This window comes from Amblyomma mixtum, chromosome 5 (genome assembly GCF_055824585.1).
Source record: "Amblyomma mixtum isolate Tamu chromosome 5, ASM5582458v1, whole genome shotgun sequence".
Classification (NCBI taxonomy): Eukaryota; Metazoa; Arthropoda; class Arachnida; order Ixodida; family Ixodidae; genus Amblyomma; species Amblyomma mixtum.
Genome location: NC_143016.1, coordinates 103,974,386 through 103,989,381, shown reverse-complemented (window position 1 = coordinate 103,989,381; position 14,996 = coordinate 103,974,386). Strand labels below are relative to the sequence as shown.

Sequence of the window (14,996 nt, the reverse complement as noted above, 5' to 3'; positions counted from 1 at the left end):
CCTTGACCTAATTGAGCTTGGCAAGCGTCGTGAGTGGCTGCAGTCTGTATGGAGAAGTTAGGCTAGCAGAAATTAGTTGCGAGCCCTAAAAGGAAACAGATGCCCAGCATTCGCGCTGAGGAATTTTGCGACTCAGTAGTTCGTCAGCGAGCTTCTTGTTCGCTTACACAACTTAGTGCGGGGGTCAGTCACTGAGTGCTCTTCGTAGCGCAGAAGATGCCACGTAATACGGCAGACGCTGCATTTCTTACATATTCACTGGCTCGAACGAACGGAGTACGACATCGTCTCACAAAGTGCACGCTGAAAAAAAAATAGCATAGTGCATGCGATTAATAGCATAGTGCATGCTATTAACGCACACAGGAAAGGCGTTAATAGCATGGCCCGAAGGAGCTGCCTCACTTCTAAAGCTTCGAGTAATTCAAGCCCTGTCCGCGACGCAGTTCTTCCCAAAGGCGGCGAACGCTTAACTTCATGCGCGACAAAACAAAAATGTGTTGCCTCCCGCGGAATGCAACCGTTGCAAGAGGGTCTACCAATCAAAGCGATGAAGCAGATTTGAATTCACGCGAAGTAGACCACTCCGGTATTAATGTAAGCCCATCACGACGTTCCTCGTCGATGAAAGATGCCTTAATTTCAAAATTGAGCTCCCGTCCGTCGATAACTCTGCCAGATTTCTTATATTTCGCGGTGCGAGCAGTTAAAAGAAGAACGGCGCCGACCGACGGCGACTGGCCAAATGACGCCAGGACTCCGAAGCCCTTGGTGATTATACAGTTGAACCTCCTTATAAAGAAGTTGAAGGGGTCCGGATATTACTTCGGTGTAGCCAGGCAGAAATTTGGGCGAGTTGGTTGTTGCGCTGTGAACAATATCATGAATACTTCGGTATAGCCGTAGCTTTGTTTATAGCCCGTGTTGACCGAGCTTCCAAGGGGAATCATCATTCTTTCGTTATATCCATTATTTCGTTATAAAACGTTCAGCGATAACGAGTTCCGACTGTACCGGCGTTTATGTAATGTCGTTTCGGCTTACTGTGCGTGGACCACCCTTGCAAAAATATCATTAAACTGTGCGTAGACCGTTTAAAAAAATATGTTCGGAAGGGCACACACCGTTAGCAGTGCTACGAGGCGTACGAGCAACAGCAGACTCACGAACGTAGGCGGTGACAGTGATAAGATTCCACATAAGCACACATTAGCGCCACTTCATTTCTCTAGAGTGGTCGCACTGTAAAAATATGGACTACTAATTGAAGGTGGACTCTCTCAGCGACATGCGTTGCGCTTCGACAAGCGTAGCGTTAGCGGCACTCTGTCAGCCCACGCTCGCTTTGAGAGCATTTTACACTCAAGACGGAGCACTGACATCGCCAGGTGTCTTCCTAGCTGGGTCTCCCAGCCTTGTAAAATACAAGGACTCACGGATATTAAAAGGTGGCACGGAGTGTGCGGAACTGTTTCTTATTGGTAAGATAATGTCGCAACAGAGAACTGATTCGACTTTGCGAGGCAACTGATGAAGAAACCACGACCAAAATAATGAAGACGAAGAAACGCGTCTCTGTAAGACGGGTGAAACAGACTATATGCTTGGTATGAATGAGACTGAGCGCAAGCAGTTTAGAAGCCTATCATAATGCACTGAATTATGTTGCCGGAATGGCCAGCCAATCAAAATTGGCTACGTTTTCACGGTTGCTTGAATGTGGAGAATCCTGCACTTTCTATTGCTATAAAAATTTTGAAGTCTTTATGTTATTATCCCACGCCATTGGCCATCAAAACTGTCGGCGGCTACAGCATTTTCGAATTTTTAATTGAGGCCGGTTGACAATATTACAGGTCAGCTCATCACGAGGAAAGCAGTAGTATTTTCCTCAAATATCAAAAATTATATACATTTATAGGTAGTCTTAAAAAATAATGGCCATTATAATTTAACTAAGTCCTGCTTCGGCTGCAACATGTGATTGATTGTTGTGATTTGAATTACCTAGAGGCATTCGCTGTAGTGCTGGTAATGAATACACGATACGTTCAGAGAAAATGACACAATTTAATCTATGAACTCATCTATCAATGTCTCAATGTAAAAATGTTTTTTTTTTATTTTCTCTCGCCCTGTAGGTACGTTCTTGCTGTGTTAAACAAATGTATGTGGCAATTAAATACAATACACTGTTCATTCACGTAAAATACGCCGGCATTTTAGACATCCGTATTAATCAATCAGGAAGACAGGCTACAAGAAAGAACTTTTGGACTTTCAGAAATTCTGCGTAATGCGCGCACCTTCCAGCTACTAACTCCTTGGTGAAGAGACCCTGCAGCACTTTTTATGAAAGGCGCGGTATGCATTCGATTTTGAAAGGCACTGCTTCATTAATCTCTTCCAGCACGAATTTTCTGAACGTGTCTTAGGGAATCGAAATTAACCAACCGCCTTCCCACATCCATCCTTTTTCTCGCGTGACATCCAGCAAGCTGGGCGCCTCTCCAGCGGCCGCGTCCAGTGAAACGTCGTCGTTGACGTAATAATTTCGCTCGCTGTTTTTTTTCCCTTTTTATTTATCACGTGAGCCAGCTACCTCAAGTGATGACACACATGAGAGGCCAGGCTGTCGACACAGTGTTGCCTAGCGTCGTGTGCTTCATAATTTTCGGCGTGAGTTTAAGTGACTCTGGAAACATCTAACGAATTAGCCATTTCGAAACCTCCACAAGTAGAAGACGTGTCAGACGCAAAGGGCGTTAGATCTAAAAAGTCGACGGGAAGAGCAGGCCACGTTTCGAGCGTGAATCTGTGTTCCTTGCACCGTGTGCAGGTCTAATAGATGAGATGCCGTTGACAACAGCATCTAACGACTGAGCCTGTTTATTTATGATGGTCAAAAAGTGTTGCAGGAACCTTTCAAAAACAGCCTGCTGGGCAAAAAGAAACTGAAAAACTCTGCGAAACTTGTGGAAGTCAAAACTACTACGGCAGAAGGTCTCTTGTCTAAAGCGATAACGAAATACAGGGGGGCGTCCCTTCAGACCCGTGGCATATATTTCTGCGATTGCTTCATCAGTGGGCAAAAGATGAATGAACAGCTCTCCTGGCGTCCCTTACTCCGTCCGTCTCAATGAATACAAAAGCCGTCGCAGTGAGATGACGTAAGACAAAGGATATAATATTCGCGACCGTCACACGCGGAAGTCTCGAACATACAAGCTGAAACTCAATTTGTCGCAGGTTAACGACGCGAGCGCGTGCGGAGAGGCGTGAATGAAACACGATAGTATTAATCACGAGGCACTATACGTCCGTGCGCCACCCTTTGTTCCGCGCAACCCAAGACTGCGTCACTACTACGCCGCAGTGACGTCAGCGGCCGCCCTGCCGCGCCGTAGTCTGAAATCAATCGGTTACCCTCCGGCGGTCATGCGAGAACGACGCCTGCGAAAGAGTGTCGCTCCTTCGGCTCGTCGGTGGGCGCGCTTAGAAACCCTCCTCCCTCTTGGCGTTGACGCGTCCAACGTGGCTGTCTCCTTCAAGTTTCTTTTTTTTTTTTCTCATCTCTCCTTTGGCTCCGTTCTCCCGCTAGGATATCGGCTCGCTATGTACAGCGCCAACTCTGCTTGGCTCGCACTGTACTCGAGATTCTTTCGTTGTGTGCGCCTCGTCAACTCACCGCGATGAAAACAGCTGCCACAGGGATGAAAGACGGACTTTGGACTTCTTTCGTTTACTGTAACGTAAGAATACGTTTTACACGCTTTTGCCTTCGCTGTCATATCTAACGCACGTTTCTTTCTCGCTCATCTAATTATTTTGGTCTGTTTTTTCTTTCCTGTATAGGGCTGTCGTCAGAGGCCGACATTATGCTGCTAAAATGATGAATAGGTTCCGCTCATGCGAAAGCGTATTTCGCCTTTCACATCGGAACCTCTCGACCGAAGCTGGCTTGACATCGCGTATGAACCCCATTTTATTCTTCAGAGGTTTTAAATCGGCTAGCTTCTCGCCGCACAGCAATCCTTGGCATTCCTGAGCGTTACACTGCCATCAGTACAAACTTGTTCACTACTAATTATTCCGAATGCGGGGGTGGAAAAGAGGCAAATGTGGCTAAATGAATAGATGTAAAACGAAAGCATAATACCTCGATCCTCCTCTCTTGTAAAAAGCAGATAGTGTGAAACGTGCTAACAGCGCAGGAAAAGCTATATTACCAGGAATTCCAAGCAACCCTTCAAGCTTCCGCAGATTATGTTTCGGGTTCTTTGAATCTATCACCTACGAAGCAGCAATATCGCATCTAACGGGCTCATGGCAGAGCTATCGAAGATCGTTTAAGCATAGTTGCGCTTTTATCACCAAACACCGATGTAGAACTTCCTCTGGGTATTTCACCTGTTTCACGCGAATACATTTCACGTTTTGAATCAAACACTCTGGAATCCACCGAAACGAAAGGGCCCTCTTGTCACGCAAGACAGCCAGCCTACAAATGAAACTACCGAAAGCCGCGCTGATCTCAGTACACGGCATCCCAGACTAAAACAAGCCGTCAGGGTGCGCGCCTGGTTCAAAACTTCACCGGAGGCGGCAGCGTGGACGCCGCCGCAGGCTGAGGAACACCTCGTCGCTGTTACTACAACGCGATTCAAGGTCAAGGCCAGCAGGAGGGGGTCCACAGGAGAACGCCCGAGAGAGGGCGCCCTGAAAGAAAGAACATTCGGAAGAGGGAGAGAGGACTCACCTCCCAGATGGATCGAAAGTCCCTCTGCTCGATCCGCAGCAGCTCGCAGTACTCGTTGGTGACCACAGTGGCACTGTGGGGGCTGTTGTCGAGCACAGACTCGCCGAACGCAGTGCCGATGCCCAGCGTGCACAGTGTCACGGAGTCCTGCACGACACCACGCGAACGGCGGTCAGAGGAAGCGATGGAACAGTGCGGCGCCGCGAAGGATTCTCCACCACCAGCATCGCCGGCTGCCCGCCAGGAGCCCGAGAACGGCGGCCGCGGCTTCGAGGGCAGAGCGCGCGCTCGCGAGTGTTACAACACGTTGAGGGGCAGCAGCCGCCCGCGCGCCGCTCTTGCCTCGGCGGCGCTAGGAGGCCTCCCCTCCTCGCGCGGGAAGGTTCCTCCTCCTCGCCATCCGAGTGCTTGGGGCGGCGCAGGCGCTGCTCCTCCTCGCCTCCCCTCCCGTCGCTCCCTGCTCCTCCGGCGGAACGGAACACGAGGGAGGCCTCCTCCCTACTCCCTTTACACTTCCTCCTCCTTTGGCTCCCCAAAAGAAGCGGGCGGCCCGAGGGATGGAGCGACGCCAGCGCCCTCGTCCCAGACTAGCGGCGCTCAAGGGAAGCGTGCTCCAAAACACAGAGAGCAGTAACGCGGCCTAGCAGCGAAGTGGCCGCTGCCTTTAAACAATGAAGGGAACAGAAAGCACGTTTTGTAGCAAGAATGACGACATAAAACTACACTGGCGCCCTTTCAGGCAATCTGTTGATGAAAAAAGTTTTTACTGCATGCCGCTACTCTGTTTATTTCTTTTTTTTTCTGAATGGCTTGCAGAAGTAGACATGAGGGAACGATCAATTGAAAGGTCAAAGTTGGCGCGATCTCGACGGGCCGCTCGCTAGAGCGTAAATTAAAGTGCAGAGGGGTAAGTTGCCGCCACTTTGATTGTTTGTTCTATGCGTTATTGTCTTCCGGAGTGCAATAGAATAGACGCTTGCGTTAGCGCAGTAGCTTATGAAGGCAGTTAACTGGAGGGGCGGGAAAAAGAAAAGGTTAAACCTGTATTTCACCACTGTTCAAGCACTCTTTCGCACCTATACTAGTACGCAAAAGAATAAATTGGGAGGGGAATATGCAAAGAGCTCAGTTGCAACACTCTAATTCCCCTTTTTCCCTTCACAACCTCGATATTTTCAAAGTACTTGGCCTCCCGCCTTGTGATAAACTGCGGTTGGTAAAGCCATACGAACGCTGGGTGCAACGTACGTTTTCAGCAATCAAACTGTTGTGAACTTTTTTATTTTTGCGTAAATATGTAAAAACTGGTGAATGAGGCTGCGTAGTCTTGCGCGCCAAAGCAAATGGCGCCGGTTTTGAGGCACGCCGCAGCGAATAGTTGGGTTGGATTTTTATTTCCTACGTTTTGCCCTGGTTGTCTTGGTCGCTTCATGCTGCAGTTCAAGTGTGAAGTCGAGCGAATGGAATGCAGACGCAGGTGGTTGCTGGTGCACCACCTCCTTGTACTTTGGAGGTAACAGTGAAAATTCAGAAAAAAATGAGGGCTGTTGCATTATAATCTAACCTCAAAATGTTGTAACCGCAGCGCACGTAATTCCTGCAGGTACTAGAACGCTCATTCACACAACATGCTTAAGTTAAGCACAGTTTTGCTGCACATAATTTTTTTTTAACGAAAACCTCCAAGGTAGATGCAACGCACGCTTTGAGCACTAGCTGAACGTTATCTATTATCTCCATGAATAGTCACCGACACGATCAGTGAAACCATTAAAGCATGGGCAGATTAAGGACGAATATTTCTGCCGCCTTATCTAAAACCATCATCGTCGCACATATTGGCGGAAATGTCCCTAGTTATACTAAATGCTGCGTCCCTGCAAAGCGCCAGGCGGTAAAATCGTGCGTATCTATAATGCCCTTGGCGTCTCGCTCTTAACACGGACTAACACGTACACACTGGTTTCGTGCCCCTGAATAAAAAAAGAACTGGCCCTTCCTGTCACCATAAACTGCACAGAACGCTTGTTTCTAAAAATTTCGGCGGGATGGGTAACAAATTTTGATTACCTATCAAGTCACCATGGTACTAGTTTGCCGCTTATTGGTGGCGTATTGAAGAAGTTGACACGCTGGTCGCAAAATGACCAGCTACGGTCGAACTTTCTTACATTAGAACGTTTTTCTGCCCATCATTTCACTACAACACCTGAGAGCAGGTGAGTCCGACTTTCACTTCCCAAGTTTTGCTTTAAGCTACCGGCTAAGAATATAGGTAGATATGAGCTATAGTCGCCGCTCACGAATGCAGTAGACGTTTGACCACGATGGTAAACTGGTAGGAAGAGCTTCACCCGAAGGAAGAAATCAACGCAGCTTTGAAGACACGGAGAGGAGAAAGAGTGGAAAGAAAGCTGTGCGTCAGGAATGGTGGATATATGTTGGACGGGGGAGCATATATGCGGCCTGATATTTGGCAAAAATGAAGAATAGGAAAAGGGATGCAGCGACGAGGTTAGGCGAGGATGTCACCATACAATGAGCTGCGCATACAGTGCTCGAGGCATGCACGTGGAAAGTGCATACTTGCATCCTCCACAAATGCATCAAAGGCGAGCTCAGCTACTGAGCACAACAAAGTTGCCTGCTGGGCTAGCTCGAGATATCATTCCCATTTTGGGGTATTTTATTCCAGCTCGCGTGTTTCATTCCAGCTACGGCGACAACAAACAAACAAACAAACAAACAAACAAACAAACAAACAAACAAACAAACAAACAAACAAAAGGCAGTGTTATAATTTCGGTACAATTAAACATTCGCTGACGATCAAGATTAATCCCGAGAATTCTATTACGAAGTACTGACTTGTCCACACACGTGCTTATACAAGCAAAAAACCGCTCACCGCTATGAAAGCTATTAACCAGCATTTTCTGGGCGCAGGGCTTTATGGAAGAGACGCACAAGGAGAGCATGTCGAGTTTACTGAACTGATACGCCTGCCAAACGGCAGAACTTCAACACATGATGACATTCAAATGAGCGGTATCAACCAGGTTTGACCGAGCCTCTAACAGATTGTCCCAGATCACCACACTAAAACTGTTCTAAATCGTTCAGCGGGTCAATCAGCAACGGAGGTTACGCTCCCCTATATGCTAATTCCACGTGGGGTTTATTTAAGATTTGATTGGTTGGTTCGTTTATGGAGGTTTAACGTCCCAAAGCAGATTTGAACGCGGGCAACTAATTCAAAGTTATTCGAATGTCTCACGCTCGTTAGTCAGAAGAGGAAACTCGTGAGCCCATTCGCTGCGGAGCTATTACGAAATAGAAATATAAACGGCGCTCAATGAGTAAAAACAGAGACGAAGCCGCATAACGGAAATGTTCGCATTCCGTCCAAACCTTCCTGATCGAATAAACGGTGACCCTTTCGTTTTCTTTTTCCCGTTCTTCACATCGCTGTTTTAGTTAGTCGCGCATGGCTTCGCTTTGATGACGATGTTGCTGCCGTCTTTTTATGTATGCTTTATCTAGTTCTAGTTGTACTTTGTGTCACCGCCCCCCCCCCCCCCCCTCCCGCAGGCGCTTCAAGAAAAAAAATAAGAAAAGAAGCTATTTCACCAACCTAGCTTCGTGCTACAGGCCAGTGGGGCTTCGCGCCGCAATCTCTGAGCTCTCTGGTTAGCTAGCTGAGTTAGGACCGGAAGTCGCATTAGTGTCGCGGTCATGGTGGTAGAGCCTAACCTATTCTAACACCATGCCCGTGGTTATTTCTGGGTTCTATGATTTCGAAGACGGTAGTTTTTTTTGACATGTATGACAGCGAGACAGCTATATTTAGCAACGCTTCGATGCAGTCGGTTCCAGTGATGAGTATTGACATAACAACAATAGTAATCTTAACAATAATTGTAGCGATGTTCACTGCTCACTGAAAAGAGAACTAAAAGATAATACTGCCCAGTCAACGCCTGAAAAGGCTTGAGCGACCACGCCCAGCAATGCGAAAAACTTTCTGGTATGTTAGTTCTGCTGTTGAATATGGGAAGAAAAGCCGTTACTCCAAAATTTCTACATGAATCTCAACGGCATATGAACACAGTTAGAGAATATTAACAATTACAGTAAAAAAGGTGCCATCCGGTTACATATCAGCAGGAAAATAGAAAGAAACTTTAAGTTATTAACAGTGGCTTTAATGCACTCAATGAAGTACCCAAAAACACTTTGCCTGGAAGTCCATTGCCCAATTAAGCAGCGTAAGTCCAGAGGCTTCCTTATCAAATTCTGTATTACATTTGGGGACTAGGAACCCCTACAGGCTACGCAGACCACGGGGAACCGCATAAATTGTCTTCAGCTACAAGTTCATGGAGATTTGTATACGTGAACAGGGTTCCGTACGATTGTGGGCCTGGGTCTTCAAAGCCTGCGGAAGAGTAGAATGGCAGTCACGCATGCAGACGTGAATAATTAATCCAAGCGTGAAAACTTCGTTAGGAGCGCCGCATGCATGCCGGAGCTCGACTGAGCCCCCCACTGGTTGATGGTTTATGGTTTGGTCTATGGGGTTTAACGTCCCAAAGCGACTAAGGCTATGAGAGACGCCGTAGTGGAGGGCTCCGGAAATTTCGACCACCTGGGGTTCTTTAACGTGCACTGACATCGCACAGTACACGGGCCTCTAGAATTTCTCCTCCAAAGAAATTCAACCGCCGCAGCCGGGATGGAACCCGCGTCTTTCGGGTCAGCAGCCGAGCACGACAACCACTGAGCCTCCGCGGCGGCGTCCCGCTGGTTGAGCCCGTTTGATTATCAGGCAGTACTGAAAATGTTTTAGTGTTGGCAGGTTAACGCAACAAGATTGGCACCCCCATTTTTTGGTCATACCCTATTCTGTCATGCGTCTCGCCGGGTATAAATTTTGCGACCTTTGCGCGGCGCCCTCAACAGGCGTCTATGCGTCGAGACAACTTGTTTCTCTTTCTAGAGTCCGGTGATGCTGGCCTTGTGCACGTGTGTGTTCACCACTTCGCTTCACGGTTTTCCTTTCCCGCGTGGCAAACCACCCATTCCTACTAGCTCTGCTTAATCAGCAACATAGTTGCCATCTGCCTTATCTGTTTGCGCCGACTGTACATCGCCTCGAGGGAGCTTTGTGTGGCTTTCTTGAGACGGTTGGCGATACATTTCATTTCCTCACTTAGAAAATACTTGTTCGGCCTCTCAAGAAGGCAGACGACAAAGGTTCTGATCGAGACTTTATTTCCTGCGCCCGTTTACGACCACGCTTACCTCGGATTTAGCGTGTAGTAAAGCGAGTTCAGCGTATGCACATTCAATCTACCGCAGAGACCTTTTTTTTTTAAACTCCACACGTCGACCTTGCACGCCAAGGCCTGGCTTCGCGCCAAGGGGACGTTTACGCCATGGCCGGTGGATTGCCGTCTATGTGAGCAACCAGAGACCATTGATAATTACATTGTGTTGTGTCGCGATGCTGTGTTGTTCTGGGACATGTTTCAACGGACTCATAAAGTTGAAAGAACATTAAGATCTCGCCTTACACTATATGATTTAAGCCTATAATAAAACACTGGAGGATTTCATGTGACTTTTTGCGCTGATGGGACTGTTTAGCGTATGGAAAAGCCGCATGATGGATCGCCATGAAGAACCACCGCGTCCAACGAAGTTTCCGTTCAGAGAATAGTGCACCTTGTTGCGGGGTGGGCACTGTACGATGCGCAGGATCAACCTCCCGACAGGCTGCCGTTTCTGTATACCTCCGAGAAATTTTATATGAGAGCGGACTGGGGTGCACGATGGCATGAAAATGTATTACAGGATCACTGAATGCGACCCGGGTTTTTCAAGCATGAGGCAGTCCAGAAAAGTTGTTTTTCCGTGCCGTAAAAAAAAAAAAAGTGGCTGTGGTGCACAACATGATCAATGGTCCCTGGCATTTCGCACAAGCAGCAATTCACCGTCCATGGCCCAAACATCTCTTTAGCTTGAAGCCATGCCTTGACAGACAGCGTCGATGTGTTCAATTTGAAAATGAACGCTTTTGCAGGAGGTTGAAAGCACACTCGCTTAACACGCTAGAAAGCACTGAAGTCAAGAAGCGCCAGGTCAGGCTGCCGGTAGAAAAGTGTAGAGAACAAAGACACAGTAGAAACCTGAATCTTCTGCCTTCTGATTACGTGCCGTGATGCTATGTCCTTCTGGTATTTATTACAAGGAACACTGATGGAGGACATTGAAATCAATCCTCACAGCATTATATTTTTCCCCGTCGAGGAAAACTCTGTTGCACCCTCTGATCTCTGTGTTATTGGGACTATTCAGTCTGTCGAAGAACCATATGATGGACCGACATGCGGACTCATCACGACCATCGAAGTCAGTGTTCCGAGAGCAGTGCACTTTGGACGGGGGTGTCAGTACTGCACCGGAATAAGCTCTTAGCTGGCTACCCTATTTTGAATGATATGTGTGCCTCCCAAAATTTTGATGTTTGTGATGATGGTGAAGTGCATTAGTATGGCGGGCTCGTAATATACAGCCCAGCGATTTTAGGAACGAGTATGTTCCAGTTTCTCTTTTTTTGGCCGTTTTCTCTTGCAACAACAACAAAAAAAAATTGCCTATGGTGTAGTGGATAGCATACTTGGCTGACAGTCAAGAGGTTCTAGGTTAGAATTGTGACGCCAGCATGCGTTTTTAGACAATTTTACCGTTCTCTTAATGTATGCCTGCTAGTTTATAGCCATGAACGTTTTCTATTTCAGCACATGTCCCCTCCGAGCAACTGGTCCCAATGTGGCGCGTCCCAGTGTTCACTGCCGTACTCGCATTTTAATCACGCACGTCACTGAGACACTGGGTCCAGTGTTAGCGGTTTTTACGGTAGGGAGACCAGCGCAGTCAGACCACTTCGTAAAGAACGGACAAGTTGTTTTGTAATAGAATATTGAACGGATCTCTGAAGCCCAATAAATGAAGCTTTGTTAATAACAAGCGTAAATTCTTGAGTAAGTTGGTCAGACATGCTTTACAACAACTGGCGATGCGGGGATTGACACGTACATAAATAGGACACACACATGTGGCGCTTGTGTTAGTCCTATTAATGTACTGTCTTTACCAAAAGTAACCAAGCAACGGGTCTTGTTTTTTAGAAGTGTAGCGGAACACTTATGGGACCGCTTAAGCTCTACATCTGTGCAAGATAGGAACCCTTGAATTCATATTTCGAGGCCTGTTGGTTTTTAGTGGTTTAGGGCTGCACTATAGGGTTGAGAAGGAAAATCCGCTGCTTGGTTACTTTTGGCAATGACGCTAAGTGTCGTTTCCCGTTGCGCCAGACATCACCAAGCACGTTAAAAAACATCTCGGAGTTGGCCGAGTCAATGGCCCCAGAAATATGTTTAGCTAGCACACAGCTAAATTAATCCAGTTTCTTAGAGACATGAGTTGGATTCCCCCTTGATCTCATAGAGGGAAATTTAGTTAATGATGATTGTTGTAGGATTCTTGACGTCTTGCAGATTCGCTTTGCTCAATCACATTGCAAGAGGACACTTTAGGAGAGGTTAACTTTTTATAACAATCAATAGCACAAAGGAGGATACAAGCAAGGAGAAAACATATTTACACTTGACTGGCTCGCAGTTCTAGGTGACGAAACCAGCCCTCGGTCCTGCCGAAGCAGCGGGTTTTAAATCCTATGTCCCCGCCCTCGGTGGGAGAATAACCAATCAAGTACTATACAAACATCCACCCAATAACTTATTGGGGAAAGGAAAACACCACCAATCAGCAATTGGGGAAAGAATAACACAACCAGTGAATGATTGGGGAAAGAAGGTAACTCATCGCGACACTGTACACATATGCACACTTTCCACCATCACGATTTCGGATAATTATGCTTTCCCGCTGCGAGCTTCGCGAACACTCGCTTTCCCAAAGTCCGGTTGCCGCCAAGTTCGAGGAACGCCATTTCAACTCATCTGTTTCTCGTCGTCGCTACTCATGCCTGCAGCTAGCGTGACAATATGTCAAAGCATGCCGCTGCAGACATGGTACAAAGAGCCACACACTGTGGCGCGGGTCAGCCTCGCCGTACACGCGCACACAGGATGCCGCCTAACGACTGAGTCCATGAGGGGAGTTTGACGTCTCCTGTAATCCCCCGCCATTCGGCGCCTCCGTTCTCCCGCTGGGTTCACTGACCCCTTTCTGTGCGGTTGTGCGGAGGGCCCAAGAAAAGCCCATAATGGGCATTCCACTACGCGACCGGATGCGGCAAACAAACTACAGCACCGCGAACTTCACTCCTCCCAACCAAGAATGTCACACGGACACTTGTTGTCAGTGGGACATTAAAGTTCAGCCAAGGTGTCCAACAACAAAAGTACATACACACGCACACACACGTACGTCGGCTGTCCGGTCAGTCCACCAACACGCACACATGCGCCGGCTGTCCGGTCAGTACACCAGCACGCACACATGCGCGCACACAGCGGATATTTCAACCCGCACACACAAGGCTGGAGACCAATCTGCACATTCCAGAATTCACCATGTCAGATCGGTGCCCAAACTGGCAGAAATAAATTCTAGCCACCTACATCTCGAAACAACACTTGTTTCTTTTGAGCCTTGCCCGGAAGACTAGACCCAACTTCCGAATTATCCGGGAAAACACCGGTTCTAAAGGCTGCCGCCACCGTCGGAGCAATAGAGCTCACCTGCTCCCCGCGGGCTACGAAGATTGCAACTGCCCTCGCGTCTGCATTCTCCACTTCTTTCAATTTTACAGTTCGCTCAGGCCTCTCATCGGCTACTTCGCATGCAGTTTTGCAACGAGATTCAAGTAGCCCTAGCTCTTCGTACAACTGCCCAGAGACGTTCGCTTCAAAGAAAATCGTGCCTTCACGCCTTTTCTGACAACTGCCTTCACCAGCTTGCTGCCGCGCTTCTGGCAATGAAACATACTGTGTCTCCTCCACGCTGATACCCACAGGGACAGATGCATTATCCCAATCCTGCAGTTCCTTATCAGCTTCGAAAACCATTGCAGCGAACAAACGCGCATTCCTTCCTTTCTCGGCATCAAATGCAGCCTCATCGCTCGTTGATAGCTCACAATCTGCTGCAGAAACTTTTGCAGCTACCGAATTGGCCTCAAGCTCTACCGGCGTCTCAGATTTGTCTCGAATTTTGAAATGCTCTTCCAAATCAGCTCTCTCATTTTCTTGATGTAGCCGCTCTCTTTCTATCTGGTCTAACAGCGAGTGCGTCTCAGGTGTCACCAACTTCTCTACACCTTCAGCTATAGCGTCTGCTGTCACTGCGCAAAGTGTCCGCTCCGGCTGGCTTACCAATTCATCTTTGACAGCCAGCTTACCTTCGCCTTTCGTTACAGCTGCCCCAGAGTTTGCGCCAACCTGTTCTGGCTCAATGCTGAACTCCTGTTCACAAACAAAACACTCGTGTGCCTCCTGGGTCTCCTCTGTCTCAGCTTGCTCTGACAAGCAGCGCTTCAAAGGCGCGACTAACGCCCCTATGCCCTCAGCCATCTCTCCTGGCACGGCACACACGGTTGGGCCCTGCTGCCTAACCGCTGCAGCTTTCACACCTATAGCCACTGGCACACAGGTCATTCTCGATACGGGAACATGCTGTTCTCGCTTCGATTTCGGACAGTCAATCATTAGATGCCCAAATTCCATGCAGTGAAAACATTGAACTGCAGCGAATAACATCTCGCTACCAGCTTTCGTTCCCTGTCCTACTTTCAACTGCATCTGTGCGAGCTTTATCTTTTCTCGCTCAATTATGAGTTTCAAATTCTCAATTTCAAGCAGCTTTTCTGCCTCCTCAATCTCCAAACATCGCATCTTGCCCTCCCAATTATACCGTACGGCAGCCATCTCCCTTTTCCGTGCTATCATTTATAGCACGAAAACACTACACCGACATGGTGAATTCGGAGGAAGCAGAAAGGTATCCTACCTCGCAGGTTGCTTTCCTCTGCCACGGTACTCTCGTCGCCCTGAGTGACGACAGCGGGCTCCTTGATGCGGATGAGTTGAGTTGAGCCCCGGCTCTCACAGCAGCTCGCTGACTTGAACCTCCTGCCTCGTTTGACTCGCTGGTCGCCTGGTTCTTCTCTTGAACCTCAACGGGGACGCCTGGTTCCTTCCGCAGCTCA

General features: G+C 48.0%; 1 protein-coding gene and 1 long non-coding RNA gene across 4 annotated transcripts in view; one reads left to right on the top strand and one right to left on the bottom strand.

Annotated features, from left to right (window-relative positions):
• Positions 1-14,996, bottom strand: part of Epac (Exchange protein directly activated by cAMP) — a 518,190-nt gene that overhangs the window by 261,094 nt on the left and 242,100 nt on the right. For all 3 annotated transcript variants that reach the window (XM_089545788.1, XM_089545784.1, XM_089545785.1), the window contains one exon: positions 4,760-4,906. In XM_089545788.1, coding sequence (XP_089401914.1) covers positions 4,760-4,906 — 147 coding nt within the window. The remainder of the gene's footprint in view (positions 1-4,759; positions 4,907-14,996) is intronic.
• The window catches only part of LOC149343244 (uncharacterized), a 127,821-nt gene that overhangs the window by 19,578 nt on the left and 93,247 nt on the right, over positions 1-14,996 (top strand). The gene's annotated exons all lie outside the window — the stretch shown is intronic.